This window comes from Anolis sagrei, chromosome 1 (assembly GCF_037176765.1).
Source record: "Anolis sagrei isolate rAnoSag1 chromosome 1, rAnoSag1.mat, whole genome shotgun sequence".
NCBI lineage: Eukaryota > Metazoa > Chordata > Lepidosauria > Squamata > Dactyloidae > Anolis > Anolis sagrei.
This window is the reverse complement of record NC_090021.1, coordinates 159733127-159745412: the sequence shown is the minus strand read 5'-3', so window position 1 is coordinate 159745412 and position 12286 is coordinate 159733127. Positions and strand designations below refer to the sequence as shown.

General features: G+C 44.2%; 1 protein-coding gene across 1 annotated transcript in view; it reads left to right on the top strand.

Annotated features, from left to right (window-relative positions):
- LOC132780396 (acetyl-CoA carboxylase 2-like) overlaps positions 1 to 12286 on the top strand; it is a 55372-nt gene that overhangs the window by 16825 nt on the left and 26261 nt on the right. Inside the window, exons 8-22 of the mRNA XM_067469759.1 lie at positions 58 to 176; positions 265 to 375; positions 519 to 728; positions 1312 to 1482; positions 1762 to 1923; positions 2089 to 2252; positions 2495 to 2645; positions 5152 to 5255; positions 5332 to 5413; positions 6121 to 6266; positions 7634 to 7784; positions 7874 to 8008; positions 9083 to 9229; positions 9321 to 9509; positions 9691 to 9791. Of these exons, the coding sequence (XP_067325860.1) occupies positions 58 to 176; positions 265 to 375; positions 519 to 728; positions 1312 to 1482; positions 1762 to 1923; positions 2089 to 2252; positions 2495 to 2645; positions 5152 to 5255; positions 5332 to 5413; positions 6121 to 6266; positions 7634 to 7784; positions 7874 to 8008; positions 9083 to 9229; positions 9321 to 9509; positions 9691 to 9791 (2143 nt within the window). The remainder of the gene's footprint in view (positions 1 to 57; positions 177 to 264; positions 376 to 518; positions 729 to 1311; positions 1483 to 1761; positions 1924 to 2088; positions 2253 to 2494; positions 2646 to 5151; positions 5256 to 5331; positions 5414 to 6120; positions 6267 to 7633; positions 7785 to 7873; positions 8009 to 9082; positions 9230 to 9320; positions 9510 to 9690; positions 9792 to 12286) is intronic.

Here is a 12286-nt window from a genome sequence, read left to right as displayed (position 1 = left end):
CACAATCTGATCCCTCCCAACAGATGGCCATCGGGTGCCTGTGCTTCCTCTTCTTAGGTTTGGTGGCTGAATGGACTCCTTCGGAAGAAGAAGAAGAGGGTCCGACAAAGACCCTCTTAGTCCCACCAGACATATACAGAAAGGCCTGTGTGAAGGATGTCGAGGAAGGCCTGGAGGTGAGTCTGACGGGGCCTCCTTTGGGATGGCCCTCTATCAGGAGGGATTGGATGGGGTCCCTGATGTCCTTTTTCTTCCCCTTTCAAGGCTGCCAAGAGGATTGGCTTCCCAGTTGTGATCAAGGCCTCGGAAGGAGGAGGCGGGAAAGGGATCCGGGTGGCAGAAACGGCTGAAGGTTTCCCTGCTCGATTCCGGCAGGTAAGACAGGAATTACCAAAGGCATTCCTCCTTCTATGGGTCTGAGAAGGAGATCTGCTTTCTCACTTTTGATGTAACTATTGATTGGACATCACGTTCCCTTTCTCCCTGGTTCTGGGTGTGAATCCCCCCCCCCCAAACAGGTCCAAAGCGAGGCTCCGGGATCCCCCATGTTTGTGATGTGCTTCCTGCCTCATTCCCGGCACGTGGAGGTCCAGGTCCTGGCTGACCAGTACGGCAATGCCCTCTCCTTATTCACCCGAGACGGCTCCCTCCAACGGCGGCACCAGAAGATCATTGAGGAGGCCCCCGCCTCGGTGGCCCCGCCCTCTGCCTTCCGCTGCATGGAGCAGGTAGGGAGCCATCGCTTTGGCCTTCAGTGCCACAGCCTTACCCTCTCGGCTTTGCTTCCAAAGGGAAGGAAGGAAAGAAGGAGAGGGAAGGAAGGAGCAAGGAGGAAGAAAAGTAGAGAAGGAAGGGAAAGGAAGTAATGGAAAAGGAAGGAAGAATAAGAAGGGAAGGAAGCAGAGAGAAAAGGAAGGAGCAGTTAGGAAGAGAAAGAAGGAAAGGAAGAGTTAGGAAAGAGAAAAATGGAAAGGAGGTAATGGAGAAGGAAAGAAGAAAAAAGGGAAGGGAGAAAGGAAGAGGAAAGGAAAGAAAGGAACAGATGGAAGAAAAAGAAAGAAAGAAGGGAAGGAATCAACAGAAGCAGCATTAAACAAATTTCCTTCTCTCTGGCCAGTTATTTGAGACTAGCCGTCCCCTGCCATGCATTGCTGTGGCCTACATGGGAGTTCTCTGTGGGAGGTTTGGCCCAATTCTATCGTTGGTGGGGTTCAGAATGCTCTGTGATTGTAGGTGAACTATAAAACCCAGCAACTATAACTCCCAAATGTCAGGGAGCGACCCACAACTCTTCCCCCCTCTCTTCCGCAGTGGGCAGTGCGCCTGGCTAAGAGTGGGGGCTTTGTGGGGGCCGGGACGGTGGAATACCTCTACGCAGAAGGAGGGGCTCCTTACTTCCTGGAGCTGAACCCCCGCCTCCAGGTGGAGCACCCCTGCACTGAGATGGTGGCCGATGTCAACCTCCCAGCAGCACAGCTCCAGGTGCCCATCAGCAGCATGATTGTTGTTGTTGTTGTTGTTACTATTATTATTAGCTATGATTAAACCAGAGTGTTGTAGCTGTTTTGTTGTTATAATTATGATTATCATTATTGTTAATAACTGGTATGATTAAATTAGGCTTTAACAGCTATTATTATTGTTATTTGTCACAATTAAACCATGGCTTAACCACTGCTGCTGTTGTTATCATCATCATCTGATAAGATTAAACCAGGCTTTAATTTGTATTGTTATTGCTATTGCTGTTGTTCCTCTCAGATCGCAATGGGGGTCCCTCTGCACCGGATCAAGGACATCCGCACTCTCTATGGGGAGCCCCCCTGGGCTGATACCCCAATATCCTTTGATAATCCCAGCACCGTCCCAGTGCCCAGGGGCCACGTGATTGCTGCACGGATCACTAGCGAGAACCCAGAGGAGGTTAGTCGAGTTTGCCTACTTCCTCCCTTCCCCAGCTCTGAAAAGGAAGCCTACTTTCTCCCTTCTCCTACTCAAATACTTATTTCCTCTCTTCTCCAGCTTTGATTAAGCCTATGTTGTCCATTCCCTAATTCCGAGGGGTCTCCCTCTCTCCCTTTGTTTCAGGGCTTCAAGCCCAGCTCTGGGACGGTGCAGGAGCTGAACTTCCGCAGCAGCCGGGACGTTTGGGGATACTTCAGTGTGGCGGCCGCTGGGGGGCTCCACGAATTCGCAGACTCCCAATTTGGACACTGCTTCTCCTGGGGAGAGGACCGAGAGGAGGCAATTGCGTCAGTAGGCCCTTCCCTCTTTGAAAACCCACTCCGAGTTGTGGAAATCCTTCTCAAAATGGCCACCAGAACGACTGCAGAGGCACTTCCTGTTGCCATTTTGAGAAGGACCCAGAAAAAAACAATGCTGTTTTGGGGGCTCCGGGAGCCTGTCTGGTGGTGTTTTGCACTTTTCCTCATGAAATTACAGCCATTTTGTGAAGGAGTCCAATGCAAATGATAGTATTCTGGATTTGTTGCAGGAACCTGGTGGTGGCCCTGAAGGAACTGTCCATCCGGGGGGACTTCCAGACTACTGTCGAGTATCTGGTCAAGCTGTTGGAGACGGAGGCCTTCCGGGCCAACGAGGTCGACACTAGTTGGCTGGACCATCTGATTGCAGGGAACGTCCAGGTGAGGGGGAGCCCTTCTCAAAATGGCTGCCAAAATGGACATTTCCTGCCACTGTTTGAAGAAGGGACTAGATCCAAATAACAGTATTTGGGGTCTCTTCTAGAAAACGAAAACAAGAATATATTTTAATAAAATAATAATAAATATTTCTGCTTTGTTTTCAGCAAACAAAAGTCCTTTGTCTCACGCTGGTCATTCCACAGATATATAAACCCATTTTTCCTAGTTCCAACAGACCTCATTACCTCTGAGGATGCTTGCCATAGATGCAGGCGAAACGTCAGGAGAAAAATTGCCTCCAGAACATGGCCATATAGCCTGAAAAAACCTACAACAACCCATTTCTGCTTTCATTTCCTAGAAATATTTTATTTTATTAATCTTCTTCTTTGTAAGCTATTTTCCCAATGGAGGGGCTAGCATTTTGATTCTTGTTTCCACGGGGCTTTGTTTTGAGCATCCTCAGGTCTCAGGATGGCAGCCCGTATGTGTTTGTTGATGGTGTCAATCTATCTTTTCCTTGGCCTTCCATGTGGTTGTCATTCTGCCAAGGCTTTAATGGTGCTTCTTTTTTGACTTGGGTGATGGTTGGAGTTTTTATGTAGATATCTATCTGTGTGTGTGGGTTTTCTGTAAACGGTGTGACCCAATTGTTGATCTGGTTTGCGGATGACTAGACCATGGCCATATAGCCCGAAAAAACCTACAACAACCCAGTGATTCCGGCCATGAAAACCTTCGACAATACATCTTGTACAGGTTTCTTTGTTGTTGGTCAGCACTCTGTAGAGGGCTACTGGGCAAACAACTAGTCTAGATCTTAGCCTTGAGTTGTACAGGCATTTTTGAGTCACATAGTAGTTTGCCGCCATCTAAACCAGGCAGCATTTATTCGTGACTGTACATCTGGCTTTGTGTCACCATCTATGAAGACCAGTGACCCCAGGCATTTAAATTGGGTGGCCTTCTTTAGTGCTTGCCCATTAATTTGGATTGTTTTTCCAGTTTGAAGGCCACATTCCAGATACTCTGTTTTGGGTATGTTCAGCTGAAGTTCACTTTCACTCCATGTCTGCAACTGTTGTTGGAGGACTGCACATTTTTGGTGTCTGAGTGCGATGTCATCTGCATATGAGACTGTCCTGGGATGCATAGTCTGTAAATCCACGGTAGTAGTGTCTGTGCAGAGTATGAATAATAATGGTGAGAGTGCTGATCCCTGATGCACTCCAATAATGATGTTGAAGGGTGGTGAAATTCTGCAGGGCAGTGGACTATACTTGTTGTATTATTGTATAGTAGCTTTATCCATCTTACATAGTCTTCTGTTTTTCCATGTGACCATAGTGCTTGGCAGATCAGGTCATGGGGAACCCGATCAAATGTTTTTTTGAGACCAAGGTGGTTTCTTCTTTTCCCAATGTTTTTCCACAAGTAACCAAACAGCATCTGTTGTGCCACTTCTCCTGACAAAGCCACACTGATTTGGTGTAATAGCTGTGTGACTTCTTAGCCTTTCATCCAGTATTCAAGAGAGATATTGACAATCTGGAATGTGTCCAGAGGAGGGTGACTAAAATGATCAAGGTTCTGGAGAACAAGCCCTATGAGGAGCGGCTTAAGGAGCTGTGCATGTTTAGCCTGAAGAAGAGAAGGCTGAGAGGAGATATGATAGCCATGTATAAATATGTGAGAGGAAGCCACAGGGAGGAGGGAGCAAGCTTGTTTTCTGCTTCCCTGGAGACTAGGATGCGGAACAATGGCTTCAAACTACAAGAAAGGAGATTCCATCTGAATATGAGGAAGAACTTCCTGACTGTGAGAGCCGTTCAGCAGTGGAACTCTCTGCCCCGGAGTGTGCTGGAGGCTCCTTCTTTGGAAGCTTTTAAACAGAGGCTGGATGGCCATCTGTCAGGGGTGCTTTGAATGCAATATTCCTGCTTCTTGGCAGGGGGTTGGACTGGATGGCCCATGAGGTCTCTTCCAACTCTTTGATTCTATGATTCTAGTCTTTCAAATACTTTCATTTCATGACACAATAGGCATATTGGGTAGTATGTTGAGTAATTGTAGATGTCTCCTTTGGCCTTAAATTGGTATGGTTATACTGGTAGTCCAGTCCTTGGAGGGGGGGCATTTTTTGTTATGATTTTGTTGAATTGTGAGGCTAGAAAGGTTTTGCTTTTTAAAATTCATTTAATTAATTCATTTTATTCTTATTATTTATTTTAGTGTGTGTGTGTTTGTATAGAACAGTATAATAATATTTATTTATTTATTTATTCTCAAAGGCTTGAGACACCAGGCACCATGTTGTTGTTCTTGTTCTTGTTCTTGTTCTTGTTCTTCTTTCTTAAAGACAGAGAAGCCGGACACCATATTATTCCCATTATTATTATTATTATTATTATTATTATTATTATTATTTCTTAAAGACAGAAACACCACATGATTATTCCTATTCCTTTTCTTATGTGTTGTTGTTGTTGTTATTTTTGCTCAAAAGGCGGAGAAGCCAGACACCATGCTGGGAGTGGTTTGTGGGGCGTTGAATGTGGCCGACGCTGCCTTCCGCACCTGCAGGGACGACTTCTTGCATTCCCTGGAAAGGTAATGCCCATAAAATGAATAATCGAGCCATGAAAATATTTTAAAAGCATAATAATCCTATTTCAATCTCATCCAGGGGCCAAGTGCTGCCGGCCACTTCCCTCCTGAATCTCGTTGATGTTGAACTCATTTCTGATGGCATTAAATATGTCCTGAAGGTAAAGAGATCGGGAAGGAAGGAGGGAATATGGAAGAAGGGAGGAAAGGAAGGAGGGAGGGAAGGACTGAGAAAAGGAAGGGAGGGGGAGAAAGAAGGGAAGGAAAGAAGGGGGAAAGGAGAAGAGGAAAGAAGGAGCAAAGAGGAGAAGGGTAGAAAGGAAAGAAGAAGGGAATGAGAGAGGGAGAAAAGTAAGGAGGGAGAAAGGGAATGATGGAGGAAATAAGGGGAAGGAGGGAGGAAGAAAAAGAAGGGAATGGGAGAAAGAAGAAAGCAAGGAAAAGGAAAGGCAGGAAGGAAGGAAACAAGGGAGGGAGGGGCAGAGGGGGAAAAGAAAGGAAGTGAAAAAGGGAGGGAGGGAAGAAAGAACTAAGGATAGCTAGGAAACAGGGAAGGAAGAAAAGAATGGGAGACAGGAAGAAGGGAGAGAGAAAAGGCAGAAAGGTTATCTAGGAAACGGAAGGAAGAAAGGAAGGAGAGAGGGAAGGAATTCAGAAAGCAGTTTGAAACTCGGACTGTGGCTCTGAACCCATTGACTGATAAGTCACACACTGATAAGTCACAGAGGAGGACAAAAGCCAATTTCCTTTGAATAAATCTTGACAAGAAAATTCTTTGAGAGCATTGCCTTAGGGTTTTCCTGAGTCTGAAATGTCTTGAAGGCACACAACAACAACTACAGCAACAACTGACAGTCCTTTTTCACAGGTGGCGCGCCAGTCTCTGAGCACCTATGTGGTCCTGATGAACGGCTCCCTCCTGGAGGTAGATGTCCACCGGTTGAATGATGGCGGACTTCTCCTCTCCTTCGGTGGGAGCAGCCACACTACTTATATGCAGGAGGACCTTGGCAGGTAGGCATGTCCCATGCCCCTATCATCCACGGCCTTCATCCAGTCTCAGGAGAAGGAAGGGCCTGCCTTTTTTTCCCTTCTCTGAGGCAAGAAGGCCTTTGTCCGAAGTTCAAACTACTGCACCACGCCTCCCTCCTGGAGTATTCTGAGTTTCTTCCCTCTCTGTTTCTACCGTCCTTCCTTTCTCTGCTTCTCCCTTTCTTTCTCTCTCTCCCTCCTTCCCTCGCTCACTCCTAGAATCATAGAATTATAGAATCAAAGAGTTGGAAGAGACCTCATGGGCCATCCAGTCCAACCCCCTGCCAAGGAGCAGGAATGTTGCATTCAAATCACCCCTGACAGATGGCCATCCAGCCTCTGCTTAAAAGCTTCCAAAGAAGGAGCCTCCACCACACTCCGGGGCAGAGAGTTCCACTACTGAATGGCTCTCACAGTCAGGAAGTTCTTCCTCATGTTCAGATGGAATCTCCTTTCTTGTAGTTTGAAGCCATTGTTCTGCGTCCTAGTCTCCAGGGAAGCAGAAAACAAGCTTGCTCCCTCCTCCCTGTGGCTTCCTCTCACATATTTATACATGGCTATCATACCTCCTCTCAGCCTTCTCTTCTTCAGGCTAAACATGCCCAGCTCCTTAAGCCGCTCCTCATAGGGCTTGTTCTCCAGACCCTTGATCTGGACACATTCCAGCTTGTCAACATCTCTCTTCAATTGTGGTGCCTAGAATTGGACACAATATTCCAGGTGTGGTCTAACGAAAGCGGAATAGAGCATGGGTAGCATGACTTCCTTGGACCCTAGACACTATGCTCCTATTGATGCAGGCCAAAATCCCATTGGCTGTTTTTTGCCGCCACATCACATTGTTGGCTCATGTTTAACTTGTTGTCCACGAGGACTCCAAGATCTTTTTCACACTTACTGCTCTCAAGCTAGGCATCATCGTCCCCCATTCTGTATCTTTGCATTTCGTTTTTTCTGCCTAAGTGGAGTATCTTGCATTTGTCCTCTTCTTCTTCTGATCTTCTCTCTTTTTCCTTTCTTCCTCTCTTTTTCCTTTCTTCCTTTTCTCCCTCCCTATCTTCCTCTCTCCTTCCCTTCCTTCCTTCCTTCCTTCCTTTCTTTCTAACCTTCTGTCCTCCCTCCCTTTCTCTCCCTCCTTCCCTTTCTTTCTTTCCTTCCTTTTCTCTTCTTTTTCTGCTCCTTCTTTTTTCTTCTTTCTCCCTTTTTCATATCTGCCCTCTCTTCCTCTCTTTCATCTTTTCTCTCTCTTCTCTGACTTGAACGCTCTTCCCGATGGGAATCCTTGAGTTGGACCCAAAGGCAGGGAGATGGCCTTGATCACCCAGCCTTCCCTCCCCTTGATCCTGCAGGTACCGCATCACTGTTGGCAATCAAACCTGCGACTTTGAGAAGGAGAATGATCCAACGCTGCTCCGCTCTTCTTCTGCCGGGAAGCTGCTGCATTACACTGTGGACGATGGGAGCCACGTCTGCGCTGGAGACAGCTATGCAGAAATGGAGGTGAGCCTCAGGCAGCAGTGCAATGCAGCAGCTTAAAAGACCAATGCAATCTTAGGCTGCATCACCTCTTGGTCTTTCTTACTCTGTAGGTTATGAAGATGGTAGTGACCCTCTCCGTGGAGGACTCTGGGGTCATCCATTACCTGAAACGCCCCGGGACCCTGCTGGAGCCCGGATGCATCATCGCCAAGCTGGAACTGGACAACCCCAGCAAAGTTCACCCAGTGAGTCCAGGAGGTTCTAGGTCACCTTAAAGTGGATCTTGACCATAAAGTCACCCCAGGGAGACACTTGTCTACGAGGTTCTAGGTTCTCTAACCATCATCATTGAATGTTGACCATAGAATCATAGAGCTGGAAGAGACCTCGTGGGCCATCCAGTCCAACTCCTTGCCAAGAAGCAAGAAAATCGCATTCAAAGCACTCCATAGAGCTGTCTCAGAGGTTCTAGTTCTACTAATGTGTTGGCAGTCTAGAGAGAAGACCTGCCTACAAGTTTTTACATCTGCCAATGTGTCACTATGGTCAACCTCCAATGGAAGTTGAGTGTAGAGCTGGAGGATTAGAGACAAACTCTGTCATAAGGTTCATGTCTCACCAATGCATTGTAAGGCTAAGGTAAACTCTTGTCTAGGATGTTTTAGGTTTCCCAATGGTCAGCCTTCAGTAGAAGTTGTCCATATAGCTGGAGAACTAGAGAGAACACCTATCTAGGCGGTTCCAGATTCTCCAGTGCATTCTTATGGTCTATGAAGTTGTAGGCCCTCAAATGTATCTCTGTTCAACCTCTAGTGGAAGTTGTCCATTTGGTTGGAAGGCTAGAAAGAACACATCTAGGATGTTCTAGGTCTGCCAATGAGTTTCTGTGATACATCAAGTGGAGGTCTGGGAGGTTCTAGGCCCGCCAACAGTCAATCTCCAATGGAAGTTGTCTATAGAGCTAAAATTAGAGAGAGAAATCTACATAAGAGATTCTAGGTCCACCAGTGCTTTCAAAACTGAAGAGAAACAATATCCAAGACATTCTAGGTTCTCTTATGCATTTTTGTGGTTGAACCTCAGTGGAAGTCTATAAGGTTCTAGGTACACTAATGTGTTTATGTGATCATCTAGCAGAAGTTCAGTGTGGAACTGCTGGACTAGAGAGAACAGCTATGTAGAAAGTTCTAGGTATACCAGTACTTTGGAAATCTAGGGAGAACAACTGACTAGGCAGCTCCCAATGTTTGGGAAGGCTAGAAGAACACCTGCCTGGGAGGTTCCAGATCCTCCAATGTGTCCTTATGGCTGTCCTCCAGGCCCAGCTCTACACCGGAGGCCTCCCTCCACAGCAGCCCCTGCCCCTCCTCGGGGGGAATCCCCACCAGGTCTTCCGAAATGTCCTGGACAGCCTTGTGAATGTCCTGAATGGGTACTGCTTGCCGGAGCCCTACTTCAGCACCAAGGTAAATGGAGAGGGACCGGGTGGATGTTCTCTGGGGGTCCTTTGGGGGGGCTCTTACCTCCCCTCATTCTCTAACCTCCCTCCCCCTCCAGGTTCAGGAGTGGGTTAGGACGCTGATGGAGACCCTGCGGGACCCCTCCCTGCCCCTCCTGGAGCTGCAGGACCTCATGACCAGCCTCTCAGGACGCCTGCCACCCTCTGTGGAGAAGGCCATACGGATGGCCATGGCCCAATACGCCAGCAATGCCACCTCTGTCCTCTGCCAGTTCCCCAGCCAGCAGGTGACCAGGACGATAATCATAATTTATTAGTGATTTTATTACTATTATTATTATGGCTATTATTATTATTATTATTATTATTATTATTGTAATTGTTGTTGTTGTTATTGTTGTTGTAGCAGCTTGTAAGGAAAATTATAGGTCTTGTTTGAGATTGTTTATCGTGTTCCTTCCCTTTAAGATCGCCAGTATCCTGGACAGTCATGCTGCAACATTGCAACGCAAGGCCGATCGGGAGGCCTTCTTCATGGACACCCAGAGCATTGTCCAGCTGGTCCAAAGGCAATATTATTATAGTTGTTATCATCATCATCATATTACATTTATATTATACAGGGTTAGTCAAAATGCATAGGCCAAACATACATACAATTGTATGTATGTTTGGCCTATGCATTTTGACTAACCCTGTATTATGTTATTGTTATATTCATATTATGTTCATATATCACACTTTCACTTATTTGAGATGCAAAGTGGTTCATATTATTTATTATAAGTTTTATATTTATGTTATATGTGGTTGTGTGTGTATATATATATATATATCGTATATACACACCAATACAATTACATTAATTGAGGAATCACTAGGTTAAATGTTTCTGAATATTTACATAAAACTGTAATTTAAGATAAGACTGTCCAACTCTGATTAAACCATTATTCTAACCTTCTACAATGTAAATGTGCTTACGTATCCTTCCAATAATAATAGAGTAAAATAATAAATGTAATAAAATAATAATAAAGTAAAATAATATAAATGTAATTAAAATATTAACAATAGAGTAAAATAATGGAAATGCAATAAAAATGTAATAAAAATAATAATAAAGTAAAATAATATAAATGTAATAATAATAATAATACTATAGAGTAAAATAATAAATGTAATAGTAATAATAATAAAGAGTAAAATAATAACTGTAATAATAATAATAATAATAATAATAATAATAACATCAGCAGCAGAGTAAAATAATAAATAACTTTGACTCGAGTATAAGCCAAGGGGGGCTTTTTCAGCCTAAAAAAAGGGTATATACAGTATATACAGTATATATAACCACTGAGCTGCTGAACATGCTGACCGAAAGGTCAGCGGTTCAAATCCAGGATGAGTAACCCCAGCTTTTGCCAACCTAGCAGTTTGAAAACATGCAAATGTAATTAGATCAATAAGTACCACTTTGGTAACGGCACTCCAATCAGTCACACCGGCCACATGATCTTGGAGGCATCTATGGACAAAGCTGGCTCTTCGGCTTGGAAATGGAGATGAGCACCACCCCCCAGAGTTGGACATGACTAGACTTAATGTCAAGGGGAAACCTATTGATATTGTACTAGCATCATCCCATATTCGTATTATGTTCATATTATATCATATCTTATTTTTATTTATCTCAGATGCACACCCGCTCATGTTCATATATATATGTGTGTGTGTGTGTGTTTCTATTATATTCATTTATATCATTATATTCATAGGTACAAATTATTTTATATTGTATGATTATTTATTTAATCTCTTTGAGATGCAAAGTAGTTTGTGTTGTTATTATTATTTTATTATTTATAGTATATTCATATTATTACATTTATACAATATATATTCCTATCATACTTTCATAATTATAAAATATAATCTATATAAATAAAAATGTAATGTTAGTTCGTGCTACCATCAGAACTCAAAAACCACTGGGGGAATTGACACCAAATTTGGACACAAGACACCTAACAGTCCAATGTATGTTCTCCACTCAAAAAAAATGATTTTGTCATTTGGGAATTGTCGTTGCTGGCATTTATAGTTTGCCTACAATCAAAGAGCATTCTGAACTCCACCAATGATGGAATTGGGCCAAACTTAGCACACAGGGCTCCCATGACCAACAGGAAAAACTGGAAGGGTTTGGTGGACATTGACCTTGAGTTTGGGAGTTGTAGTTCACCCACATCCAGAGAGCACTGTGGACTCAAACAATGATGGATCTGGACCAAACTTGGCACGAATATTCCATATGCCCAAATATGAACACAGATGGAGTTTAAGGGAAATAGACCTTGACATTTGGGAGTTGTAGTTGCTGGGATTTATAGTTCACCTACAACCAAAGAGCATTCTGAACTCCACCAATGATGGAATTCAACCACACTTGGCATACAGGACTTCCATGACCAACAGAACACACTGGAAGGGTTTGGTGGGCATTGAGCTTGAGTTTGGGAGTTGTAGTTCACCTACATCCAGAGAGCACTGTGGACTCAAACAATGATGGATCTGGACCAAACTTGACACAAATATTCCATATGCCCAAATATGAACACAGATGGAGTTTGGAGGAAATAGACCTTGACATTTGGGATTTGTATTTACTGGGATTTATAGTTCACTACAATTAAAGAGCATTCTGAAACCCACAAATGACAGAAATGGGGCAAACTTCCCACACAGAACCCCCATGACCAACAGAAAATACTTAAGACCATCCAGTCCAACTCTCTTCACCAGGGCAAGAAAATGTAATCAGAGCCCTCCCGACAAAGAGCCATCCAGCCATAAATATAGAGAGATATATATGACTCACACACAGAGAGATATAGTGTCATAGATTTGAAAGGGATCCCTAAAGAAGGACAATTATATGTTGCATGCTCCAGAGTAGGCCAACCAGACAATCTCTACATCAACACAAGCATAAAGAAATTACATATATTAGAAACCAATACTTTCTCATTACTTTATTTTCCAGATCACCAGACTGGGC